Source organism: Sciurus carolinensis, chromosome 16 (genome assembly GCF_902686445.1).
Source record: "Sciurus carolinensis chromosome 16, mSciCar1.2, whole genome shotgun sequence".
Classification (NCBI taxonomy): Eukaryota; Metazoa; Chordata; class Mammalia; order Rodentia; family Sciuridae; genus Sciurus; species Sciurus carolinensis.
Window position 1 is genome coordinate 335,507 of NC_062228.1, and position 11,814 is coordinate 347,320.

At 57.4% G+C, this 11,814-nt stretch overlaps 1 protein-coding gene across 9 annotated transcripts in view; it reads left to right on the forward strand.

The window, feature by feature from the left end:
- The window catches only part of Vps9d1 (VPS9 domain containing 1), an 11,919-nt gene extending 2,612 nt beyond the window's left edge, over positions 1 to 9,307 (forward strand). For 4 of the 9 annotated variants that reach the window (XM_047529856.1, XM_047529863.1, XM_047529862.1 and 1 more), the window contains 14 exons: positions 1,211 to 1,303; positions 1,403 to 1,565; positions 2,637 to 2,748; positions 2,837 to 2,899; positions 3,337 to 3,389; positions 3,485 to 3,572; positions 3,744 to 3,829; positions 4,348 to 4,844; positions 5,495 to 5,629; positions 5,785 to 5,914; positions 6,162 to 6,370; positions 6,626 to 6,737; positions 7,943 to 8,047; positions 8,487 to 9,307. In XM_047529856.1, coding sequence (XP_047385812.1) covers positions 1,211 to 1,303; positions 1,403 to 1,565; positions 2,637 to 2,748; positions 2,837 to 2,899; positions 3,337 to 3,389; positions 3,485 to 3,572; positions 3,744 to 3,829; positions 4,348 to 4,844; positions 5,495 to 5,629; positions 5,785 to 5,914; positions 6,162 to 6,370; positions 6,626 to 6,737; positions 7,943 to 8,047; positions 8,487 to 8,580 — 1,940 coding nt within the window. In that variant the 3' untranslated portion in view covers positions 8,581 to 9,307. The remainder of the gene's footprint in view (positions 1 to 1,210; positions 1,304 to 1,402; positions 1,566 to 2,636; positions 2,749 to 2,836; positions 2,900 to 3,336; positions 3,390 to 3,484; positions 3,573 to 3,743; positions 3,830 to 4,347; positions 4,845 to 5,494; positions 5,630 to 5,784; positions 5,915 to 6,161; positions 6,371 to 6,625; positions 6,738 to 7,942; positions 8,048 to 8,486) is intronic. The other 5 variants (XM_047529858.1, XM_047529857.1, XM_047529865.1 and 2 more) reach the window with 5 other exon arrangements.
- The last annotated feature ends 2,507 nt before the right edge of the window (positions 9,308 to 11,814 follow it).

The window sequence follows — 11,814 nt, forward strand, 5'->3', positions numbered from 1 at the left end:
ATCTCTGGGTCCTTCCAGCATGGTTATTAGCTGAAAGTGGGTCATGAGCATGAACTGTAGTAGTGTGGCATGGTGGCATTAAGGGGCAGTGCTATGGGCAAGGGGATGGATTCTCAGGAGGACAAGACACTGGCCCAAGGCAGAAAGGAGTGGGCTGCACAGAAGCAGGGGTATTCTTAGCAGAAGAACATGCAAAGGCCCCGAGAAGGGAATGGGTGTGGGCAGGGTTCCGTGTGCCTCTACGAGTTGCGAAAGAGCTCATGGAGGCTTTGAGCTTTGTGGGAGAGGCCTGCATGGGAGCAGAGACTGAAGGAACCTCTGCCAAGAGGACAGCTGGAGCTGAACCACTGGAGGCAGGAGCAGCAAGAGGCTTGGGATGTACCTTGCAGTGGGACTGACCAGACTCACTGAGGGCAGGGGGAGCTCAGGTGGTTGGTGGGACAGAGCAGATTTGTGAGGGGAGAAGTGGAGAATTCCACCATGAACATATTAAGTCTGAAAGCAAGCAGCCCAGTGGACATAGGTGCCAGTCAGAGAAAACCAGTGGTCACCCCAGTTCCCCAGAGAGGGAGGGAGCTCAGCTGACCTCTCAACTCCATGGTTGAGGCATTGGGAAGAGATGCCATCAAGGGAAAGTGACATCCCTGGAGACAGAGAAACCTGAGCAGGCTACTGTCTTTGACAAGTTGATCATGGGTAAGGACAGTTTCAGGGGAGATGGGAATGAGAAAATGGAGTTTTACGGGTTCTGCTGTAAGGGGAGCAGGGCAGTGGGTCTAGGAGCCAGGGCTGGTGGGGTCCAGGACGGAGTGGGCGCCTGCTTAGGACTGGTTCTGCGGAGGGAAGGGCAACACTGGAGCTGGTAGGAGACGGGTGGGAGGACGGGCTTGCTGCCGACCTGCAGGAAGGCAGTTCTGTGAGCACGTGTAGCGGGCAGAGGTGGCCCCAAGGGTCCCTCCACACCTCCTTGTCTCTGTGCAGTGGCCACAGAGGCAGCATGGCCCTTGCCCCAGAGGTGCAGTAGTTGCAGGTAAGACCTCCCAGTGAGGAGTGACAGTCCAGTACAGGTATAGGACTCTGACATTCAGACCCGTTGAGCACCCGTTGAGCACGTGACCATGAGCCCCAGGTGGGACGGGCTTGCCCATTCTTATCTTAGCAAGCTTCTGATTCTGACCTGACTACAACCAGCCTTCTCGTGCCTCCCCAGAAGCCAGTGAGACTGTACCCCCTGACACCTCAAAGATGCTGAAGCTAGCTGGGCAGTGTCTGGAGCGGGCACAGTCAACAGCTGCCAAGCTCGGTGGGTACCCAGAGAAGGAGGCTCTCCTGAGGTGTCCCCCAGTCTGCATCTGCTTTGTGTAATGGGCCTGCTGCTGATTCTGGCTATGTGTGCTTGCAGGAAAAATGCACCTGAAGCCGGCCATGCCCGTGGCTGCCCCAGTCCCCTCACCTGCCAGTCGACACCGCCGGGTGTGTTCAGATGAAGGAGGGAAGCTTTCTCCTTTTCTGCCACCTGAGATCTTCCAGAAACTCCAGGTGGTAGACTCACAAAGCTCTAAGAAGTAAGATGGAGGGTGGTGCACTGAGGCTGGGAACTGGGTTTGGAGGCCAAGCATAGTGAGCCCACCATAAGGAACTTAGTTAAAATGGGGCTGCAAGTCGTCTTAGGAAGAAACCACCTTCCTCTTTAATGAGCTCAGAGGCCCACAGCCAGAGATAGCCAAGCGCAGAAGGATATAAGAAACAACAAAAGCAGACCTGCAGAGTCTTCAGGTAGTGCTCTCAGACACTCTGCATCTGAAAACACCTGCTGGGAAGAAGAAACTGTGAGGTCAGACCATGTACAGAAAGAACCGAATAGAAATGGAACAAGACACACAATCCTAAAGTTACTTTTAAAAACTAGGTGGGTTGGGTCTGGGGCTCAGTGGTAGAGCACTTGCCTAGCACACGTGAGGCACTGAGTTTGATCCTCGGCACCTCATAAAAATAAATAAATAAAATAAAGGCATTGTGTCCGCCTACAACTAAAAAAATATTTAAAAACAACTAGCTGGGAACAAGAATAAATTATACTGTCCAGTGGGAATTCACACATATACACAAAAAGAAGTTAGTGACTCTACAGTGGCATAGACAGCTGGGGAGAGAAGCAGGAAATTGGCACTAGGTCAAAAGAATTGAGGAGGTGTCGCAGACTCGGGAAATGGAAGGCCAAACATGTTTTTTTGAGCTCTAAAAAGAGGAGAAAGGAAAGGAAGGGAGGCATTATTTGAAGGTATAGTGACCCAAGTAGATGGGGTTCCCTTTTGCAGGCTGCAAACAAATCTGTTTGGCCCATACAGTGTGCTTTTCAAGAGTTCCATATTGTTCTCATAGATACATAACTAGTTTCCAATGAAGTTCAAATGTCCAGCTTCTCTTGATAGGTCAAAAATCCTGGCAGTAAGGAGTCTCATGTTTCAGTGGCAGATTAGAGGGAGGCACGTCTAGTTTACCCAGCCACCCCTGCACCTCCTTCAGCCCTTGCCACCCTGTCCTGGTCTCAGCGAGATCAGGAGGGACGTGAGGGAGGGACTTAAGCCACTGGGCACTTGGTCCTGGGTCTGGACAGCAGCGTGCACCATTTCCAGAGAGCTGACACCCCTGGAGGAAGCTTCCCTGCAGAACCAGAAGCTGAAGGCTACTTACGAGGCCAGGATGGCCCGTCTGGACCCCAGCCAGGCCATGCAGAAGACGTCATTGGTGAGTGGGCCAGGGAGGACCTGGGGTTGGTCAGGAGGGGTCCACGAGGTGGGTGAGGAGTAGGCCTGACTCCTCCTTCCCCTCCTAGACTCTGTCTCTACAGCGGCAGATGATGGAGAATCTGGTGATCGCCAAAGCCCGGGAGGAGACAGCATCCTTTCTGCCCATCCTAGTGGTCCCCAAGGAGAGATTCAGAGTGTGGTCTTGAGTTTAGGGCAGTGATGGGGCAGAGTGGGCCTAGGGAGGGCCCTGTCCTCCATGGCCGTCCTGCTCCTGGCTGCTCCATGGGCTGCCCATCCCCTCTAGCACCAAGTGACTCCATTCATCCTTCAAGTTCATAAGCTGTGACTCCCCAGGATGTCTTCCCTGGGAATGACCCTGCCCAGGTCGGTGCCTATCCTGGCCTTGCCCACCTGCTGATCTGTGCCCCTGCTGATCTGCACCCCTGGAGGGCAGTGGCAGCCTTGCTTGCCTGCTGAACCCCAGGACCTCTCAGGTGCTGGGGGCATGCAGAGCTGGTGAGGGATTGGGAAGGGGGAAGGTCCTTTCAGTTCAGATGTTGCCAGTACCTTGACTCTGCTGCCCCAGCTCCAGCGGAAGATGGAGGAGCGCCGCCTGCGGCTTCAGGAGGCTGCCAACAGGTGTGTCTCCTTTGGTCTCTCGGCTATGGTGGGAGGCCTAGGGGGCTCCCTGTGCCCATGTGTCCAGGCCTGGGCCCAGCTCATCCTTCCTCCAGGAGGTTCTGCAGTCAGGTTGCCCTGACCCCAGAGGAGCGGGAACAGCGGGCTCTCTATGCAGCCATCCTCGAGTACGAGCAAGACCACGTGAGTCCTGCTGGCTGAGCAGGTGGGCGGCGGAGCCAGGGCCACGTGGCCTACTGGTGCTGGGTCTTCCCCACGCCCCGGGAGGGCTCCTGCACACCCTTGGCTGGGGACAAGGGGCATCCCATCCTGTGGGACCCACGGTGCTTTCCTCCAAGGCCCCCTGTCCTACAGGACTGGCCAAAGCACTGGAAGACCAAACTCAAGAGGAATCCAGGGGACCTATCTCTGGTGACCAACCTGGTCTCCCACCTGCTCAGGTATTCTGGGCCCCATCGACCCACCCACCAGCCCTCTGGGGGCTTCTCCCACAAAAGCTGGATACTATGGAAGAGCTTAAAAAAAAGATTGGGAGGGCTGGGGAGGCAGCTGGCAGGGCAGCAGCCACGGGGCAGGAACTCTGGCAGAGGCACTGGGGCCTCTGATGCTGCATCCGGCAGCTGTGGCCTGGTGGAGGCTGGGCTCTGCTGTGGCCGCTCTGCACTATGGTTTCTGTTGGTTCCCTCTAGCCTCCCCAGATGGGGCAGGTCACACTTTATTTGCAACATTTGCCAACAGGAAACCCTACAGGGTCTCTTAAGTCTTTTGTGGACAGGTGGACACCACAGAGGGCGACAGGCTGGAGCTGGTTTCCCACCCCGAGGCCACGTGCAGCCCGTGGTGGCCTCTGGCTCACGCTCTCTGCCAGGAGCAGGGCAGGGCGGGCAGTCGTGCATGCCCTCCTGGCGGTCCCTGGACCGCACTGCCTTTGCCCGTCAGCCCACCGCTTTCCTTGCAGCCTTCCTGACCACCCCATCTCGCAGCTCCTCAAGAAGCTCCAGTGTGCGGTGTACAGTGCCCTCTACCCCGTTGTGAGCCAGGGCGCCCTCAGCACTGCGTCTGCCCCAGGTGCCGATGTGCTGCTGGCCCCTGGGAGCCGGCGGCTTCGGTCCTCCCAGAGCCTCTACTGCATGCTCTCCCCTCCAGAGTCCAGCGTGGCTCCAAGGCCCCAGGATGGACCCCCTGCCATGCTCACCATGCCCCCACTCAACCCCAGGCCCCTGGACAGAGGGGCAGACAGCAGCCCAGCTGGGCCTCGCTCACCCCTGACGGATGCCTCAGCCTGCCTGCCAGACAAGGACAGCTCCTTCGAGGACCTGGAGCAGTTTCTGGCTATGTCTGAGAGGTGGGGCTGGGGTCCTGGGGGACAGCCCGAGCCACAGACCCCAGGAGCGAAGAGGGAGTCCTTGCTGGAGTGCCTGAAGAGCACAGTGAGGGACATACACAATGCCGTCGGTGAGCCGCGGGCAGCGCACAGCCCTCCCTGAAGCCCCGCCCTAGACAGCAGAGCCTCTGTCCACCCTCCATGTGGCTAAGTGGAACCTGACCCACCCAGGCCCTTGGAGAATGGGCAATTAGTGTGGAAGCCCAGGGAGGGCCTCGCTCTGTCCCAGGCTGTGTCCTCTCTAGGCTACACAGGGAGCAGGGCAAAATGGCCTGTCCATCCTCCTTGTCCCATCCCTGGTCCCTGTAACTCTTCCGTTGGAGGAGGGCCTGCCTGTCAAACTCTGGACAGCAGGTTGTGCCCTGGGTCCAGCTAGGCTCACGTTTTCCCAGCCCAAGGACTGCTGGTCCATTATGTGCAGCCATCTGGAGCCTGCAGCTCACTCCTCAGCCTATCCACTTGAGCAACAGCACAGGGACTCCAGGGCTTGGGATGGCAGGTGTCTCGTGAGTCCCTTTTAGGGATAAAGGCCTCCAAGGTTTTCTAGGAACCAGTGGGGAAGGGGCTGCTAGCTCCTGTGCTGCCCGTGTCCTGAGGGCTCTGGTCACGCCCCTTCTGGGGCCTGACTTCTCTGCACATAGGATTATAAAGCCCGTAGCTTCCTACAGACTTGGGAGCAGGTCCTTTTCAGAAAAGGGCCATCCTTCCCTCTCCTTTGCAGACCCCTTAGCTACACTGGAGCAGCATAGGATGCCAGCCCCAGGGAGGAGGTGCAGGAAGGGCTCTGGCCTCAGACTCCCTGCTGCCCCAGGCTGCACCCACCCAGCATGGCAGGGGTGGGCACGGGGAATTAAAGGCAAGTGGAAGGACCACTTCCCCACCGAGCCTGAATACCTCCTGTGCTCAGCCACACAGGCTGGCTCTGGGGAGGACACCATGGCTCTGGACCGAGCCTAGAGGTAATGGCAGTGGAAAGGCCTGTCTGGACAGCCCCAACTCTGTTCCTGGCAGACAGGCTGCTGTCGCTGACCCTTCTGGCCTTCGAGAGCCTGAACACAGCCACCTGCAAGGACCGCTGCCTGGCGTGCATTGAGGAGCCCTTCTTCTCCCCACTGTGGCCCCTGCTGCTGGCCCTCTACAGGTATGCACCCAGCCCACCAACCATCCCCAGACCTGGCTCTGCAGGTGCAGACCGGCTCTGGAGCACTGCGTGCTGTCCTGGCCTGAGGCCATCCTTGGGTGTCTAGTTCACAGGTGACTCGGGTCTTGGGAACGATTGGGCTGTTTGCCTGGACTCATTGCCAGGGCTCCCCAGGACAGAGTTCCAGGGGCCCCCAGCCACAGCTCTGCCTCTGCCCCAGGGTTGAGCTGGCCTCTCTCTGCCCCAGGAGTGTGCACTGCACCCAGGAAGCTGCCCTGAGGAGGAGCATGGAGCTCTACAGGAATGCACCTCCCACAGCCCTCGGCATCCCCGCCAAGCTCCTCCCCCAGCACCCTGAGGCCCAGGGGGCCACCACCTACCCCTACAGCACCGCAGTCCAGGAGCTGGGACTGCTGGTCCTCGAGAGCTGCCCCCAGAAGAAGCTGGAGTGCATTGGTGCGAGGAGGTTTGAGAGGCGGGAGGTTACAAGGCCCCCATCTCACGGGTGGTCTGGGCCTGTGTTTGCCCCTCTGGGCTACAGGACACCCTCTGGCAAAATATGAGGGCAGCACCCCTGGGAGGGGTGGCACCAGTTCTTCCCAGCCCTGCACATCAGGAGCAGGTGGACAGCAGCAGGACTCTCACATGGGGACCTTTGGTCTTCCTGTCTTTGCTGGGTCCTTCTGTTGTACTCCCCACTCCTGAAGCCAGGCATCTGTGCCACAGTGCGGACCCTGCGGGCCATCTGCGTCTGTGCAGAGGAGTACTGCCATGCCCAGGAAGCCACGCACCAGGCCAGCTCCCAACCCCCGGCCGCTGCCATGTGAGTCCTAGGAGGGGCTGGGGCACCCTGGGAGGGACATTGAGGTAGGAGGTGCTGTCCTGCCCTCCGAGGCCTAGGTAGGAGAGAACTCGCCCACTTGCCCTGAAGCTGAGGAGGACCCGGCCATCCTGCATCTTGAGCATCCATGGCTGCTCACTTTAGCATGGTCCACTGAGGCCCAGTCCCTGCCCTCACATCCAGCCCATCTGGGCAAGGCACTGGCATTGCCTCAGGCTGGGCAGGCTTCTCAGGGACACGGACACAGGCTGGTACCCCCATCGGCACACACCTAGAGTGAACAGGGGAGCTGCCTGCTTTGAAGTCCCTGGGTCCTGCACTGACCTCCCAGCCAGGGGCATAGCTGGCATGTCCTAGATGGGCTGCTTTTCCCCACCTAAGTGCCTAGCCCAGGGGTTTGGGGTGCCTTACTTTGATGCCCCTGGACTTAGCGACCTTCTGACCTGGAGGCCATGTCCCCCCTCAACCCTGCATGAGCTCTGCCTCCTGCTGCCCTGCACCTGGGACCTTGCAGGTCAAGGTCAGACCCCTGTGTGAGGTCAGCAGTGCAGGGCAGAGCTCCACCCAAGGGAAGGGAGCAGATTCCTCCCAGCCACTTCACGCTCTGATAGGAAGGAAGGAGCTGACCAAGCTGGCCTGGCTCCCACTGACCTCTTCACCCATTTTATGAATTCCAGGGCTAAGAGTATGTGAGTCCCAGTCTCTGCCCCAAACCAGCCATGGTGTGGAGCCAGTGCAGGGCCACCATGTCCCTATAGGTGACAGACTCAATGAACAAGTGCAGCAGGTGGAGGGGGTCTCCTGCCTGCAGGGAAGGGGATCAGCTCAAGCCCCAGTGTCAGGTTTTGGCTGTCTCCCTGGCTCCTTGCTCAGCCTCTTCCCCACAACCACCAGTATACTGCAGGGGACCCTGCAGGGACAGACCACTAGGAAGGGGATCATCCCTCCATCCTGCTTCCAGGCTCCTGAGAGCCAGTGAGATCTCAGGACTGGAGACAAGGGAGTGGCTGCCAAGTGTCCCTGCTCCCTCTGGGCACAGCCGCGCTGTCGTAGGTTTGTTCTGCTGATGGGCAGGTGGATACAGAGAGCAGTCAGGAAGGCCAAGACTACTCCAGGGCTCCCAGGCTTGGGGAGTGGAAGGACCCTCTGGCCATGGATCTCCCAGCCACTGTGCTCTTGCCCAGCAGTGGTGCTGATGACCTGCTGCCCATTCTGTCCTTCGTGGTGCTGAGGAGTGGGCTTCCCCAGCTGGTGTCTGAGTGTGCTGCCCTGGAGGAATTCACCCATGAGGGGTAGGAACACCCTGGGCCAGTCAGGGGCAGGGCTGGGCATGCACCCCCAGCCAGGTGTCTCCTTGGGAAGGGCCGGGGACAGGACAGGCATATCCACCAGGGGACTTCACCCCAATCTGAAAGTGGTGTTAGGCCACGACAGGCTGGGCAGACGGGCTGCCAAGGCAGGCTTGAGGCCCCAGCACCACCTCCGAGCCGTGCTTGAGGTGCATGTGTGCATGGGTTGCTCACTCAGTGTCCCACGTCCCTTGTTCAGCAGGCCCTGGCAGCATCTGCTCAGGGAAATCACGGACAAACACGGGTGGTGAGGAAAGGCCTCCCCAACAGCCCAACTCTGTTACCTCAGGCCCAGGTCCTGCCCTATCACAGCGGAAGTTGCTTTTCAGAGTGCCGGAGCGTTATGCCCCTCCAGGTGACACCTGCCTTTGCCTCCTTGTAGCTACCTGATTGGAGAGGAGGGCTACTGCCTGACATCACTGCAGAGCGCCCTGAGTTACGTGGAACTGCTGCCCCGGGGGGCCCTGGGCAAGTAGTGGAGGCCAGGCCCCAGGGACCCGAAGCCACAGGACCACTGAAGACAGCCTGTGGCCTCCATGCTGCCTTGCACACCTGGCCCTGGGGTGGGGAATGGGCCAGATGTGCAGAGGTCTCCTGCTCTTCCCCTTTCTAACATCTGCCCCAGAGGCGCTAGGCAGCTGCTTCTCCCAACAGAATCAGCCTCTGAGCCGGCCCTGCTCTGTTCTCCGCTGGCCTCAGACCCAGTAAAGGGAAACTGGAGCTATTACTTTCCTGGGGCCTGCACACCCCTGGCAAGGCCTCCAGCATTGTGCAACTGGCAGGCTCAACCCACCTCCCAACACTAAAGTGGCCCTTACAAGGCAGGGAGGCAGGAGCCTGGCCAGAGCAGCAGTCCCCCTCCCCCAGAACAGTTAAAGCACTTCTGAGCCAGTTTCTTGCCAGAGCCTGCCAGTCCCCACCCCAGTAGCTTGGGCATGGTGGTATGGGACTGTGATTGATTGGACAGCAGCTGCCCTGCTCACTTGTGTTGGTCTGGGTTTTCCTGTCCTGAGTTTGGGGCTCTGACACTTCCCTGCCCCTGGCTCACTTTGGTAGTGGGTGATGAATATTCCAGGGCCCCTGTCCAGCTCCCACCTCTGTATAGCTTCTCCCTGGCCAGTGTGAGCCCAAGGGTCACCTGACTGCCACACGCCCTGTGTGGCCACCAACCTGGCCTAAAATAAAGAGTCGCTGCTGTCTGACTCTGTGTGGCTGCTGTCTCCACCCCACTGGCCAGATGATGTCAGGGCTCAACATGGCCACCCTCTTCTGGACACTGCAGAGACCACTGAGTCCAGATACCCACACTAAACCTGCCTCCAGACCATTTATACAAGGGCAGGGGCCTCCTGGGGCTGTTCTTGGCCAGGCAGGTGGCCACACAGGGCGCACAACTCTCAGGGACTTGGTGGGAGGCCAGGGCCAGGCCAGAACTCCTTTCTGGAGCTCTGAGCAGGACCCACAGCCTCAGGAATCATTCCCCATGAGACACAGGTTGTCCGCACATGGTTGCATGCAGGTGCCCTGTGACGACAGCCCGTCCACAGACACACGTATAAGTGCCCCACAACAGCCACGCGTGATGTCTGAGCTGCCACATGGGGACACACACGTCCTTGGTCTGCAGCACCTCTCAAGTGAATGTGCAGAGTGCCTTGAGGTGGCCCTGATCCCACATGGGCACAACAGAGGCGAGTGCTTGCCAGGGCAGTGCTTCATGGGTGCCTCATGATGTCTGTGCTCGGACAGCATCTGGCAGGGAGGCAGGCTGCAGGGAGCCTTAGGGGGTGGCAACATCCCTGTGCCCTCAGCAGGCCTTGACATGGACGTGGAGAAGATGGGCTTTAAAGTCCCGCTTCACAGAGCGGTGCAGGAGGGCTGTGTATTGAGGGAGTCCTGGGATTGCATCTGCTGGCTCTGCCTGGGGAGAGCTGGGGCTGCCTCCAGCTGTCTCCTGGCTGTGTTCAGGTGTTGCTTAGTCCCTCAGTCTTTCTGCAACAGGAAGGACAAGTACCAATCTTCCCTTTGGAAATCCTGCAAGTCAATAAAAGGCAAAAGCCCCAATTACAAAAACAAAACAAAAAATGGCTACAAACAGGCCATGTATAGGGAAGAAACACAAAAAAACACGAGCCATGTGGAAGGAAGGTTTTAGAACCACAACAAAGAAATGCAAGTTAAAGCTGGGCGCAGTGGCACACCTGTAATCCCGGCAGCTCAGGAGGCTGAGGCAGGAGAATGGCAGGTTCAAAGCCAGCCTCAGCAACTTAGTGAGTTCCTGTCTCAAAAAAAAAAAAAAATAATAATAATAATACAGCTGGGGGGGCTGGGGTTGTGGCTCAGTGGTAGAGCACTTGCCTAGCATGTGTGAGGCACTGGGTTGATTCTCAGCACTGAATATAAATAAAAGAATAGAAAAATAAAGGTTTATCAACATCTAAAAATATTTTTTAAAAATAAAAGCTGGGGATGTAGTTCAGTGGTTAATTTAAACACCCCTGGGTTCAATCTCTGGTACAAAAAAAGTTAAAAATAAAACAAAACCGCAAGTTAAAACAGTAACTTTGCTGGGTGCAGTCATGTGCATGCCTGTAATCCCACTGGCTAGGGAGGCTGAGGCAGGAGGATTGCGAGTTCAGAGCCAGCCTCAGCAAAAGCAAGGCACTAAGCAACTCAGAGACCTTGTCTCTACATAAAATACAAAATAGGGCTGGGGATGTGCCCCTGAGTTCAATCCCTAGTACCCGCCCCCCCCAAAAAAAAAAAACCAGTAACTTCATACCTGTCACACTGGAGAGGACACAGTTGTGGGGCAGCAGTGACGAGCTGCACTCCTGGGCCATATAAGTATTGATGGACCCACTGACAGAGCAATGCTCATGGGAGGGACATGCACAAGTAAGAGGGGCACAGCATCCATCCTTGGGCAAGCAGGAACCAAGGTGAGGATGCACTAGCTGGTTTTGTGCGTACCTTGCATCTGGGGAAGGGTCAGAGGGGCCCCAGATCAGGTAGGGCAGCTTCCACAAGGGGGTAACCCAATGCTGAGGGCTTGGATCCATCTGAAGATCTATCTGTCCATGTCTGAGGTAAACTGCTGGTGGTCAGCTGGGACCTCAGGACTGTCAGAACATGCGAGGACTATATATGTATCTTATGGCTGCTGTAACAAAAATGCCACAAAATGGGGGTTCCAAAACAACAGAAATTTTCTCTCTCATGATTCTGCAGGCCAGACATCTGAAGTCTCAGTGTCAGCAAGGCTGCACTCCCTCTGAAGGCTTTAGGGGAGACTCCTTCCTGCCTATTCCAGCTACTGCATCTTCAGGATCCCTGAGGTCCTTGGCTTGGAGCTGTCTCACTCCCATCTCCATCTCCATCTCCACGTGGTCTTCCACCTCATGTGTCTGTGTTTAAAACTCTCTCTTCTTGCAAGGACTCCAATCATCTTGGATTAGGGCCCATCCCAATTCAAAATGACCTCATCTTGGTGGTCTTGGAAAGCCCTGTCTCCCAGGAGTTGTATTTCCAGACTGCAGGTATACAGGGATCCACCCCTGCCAGTGCCCGTATGGCACCAGCTGGGGGCGCAAGAGTTGTGTCCCAAAATAAGGCAGGAGCATGGCCACACTCCTACTTTTTCTCTTTTCTTTTTGTGGTGGTGCTGGGGCTTGAACCTAGGGGAACTACACCACAGAACCACACCCCCA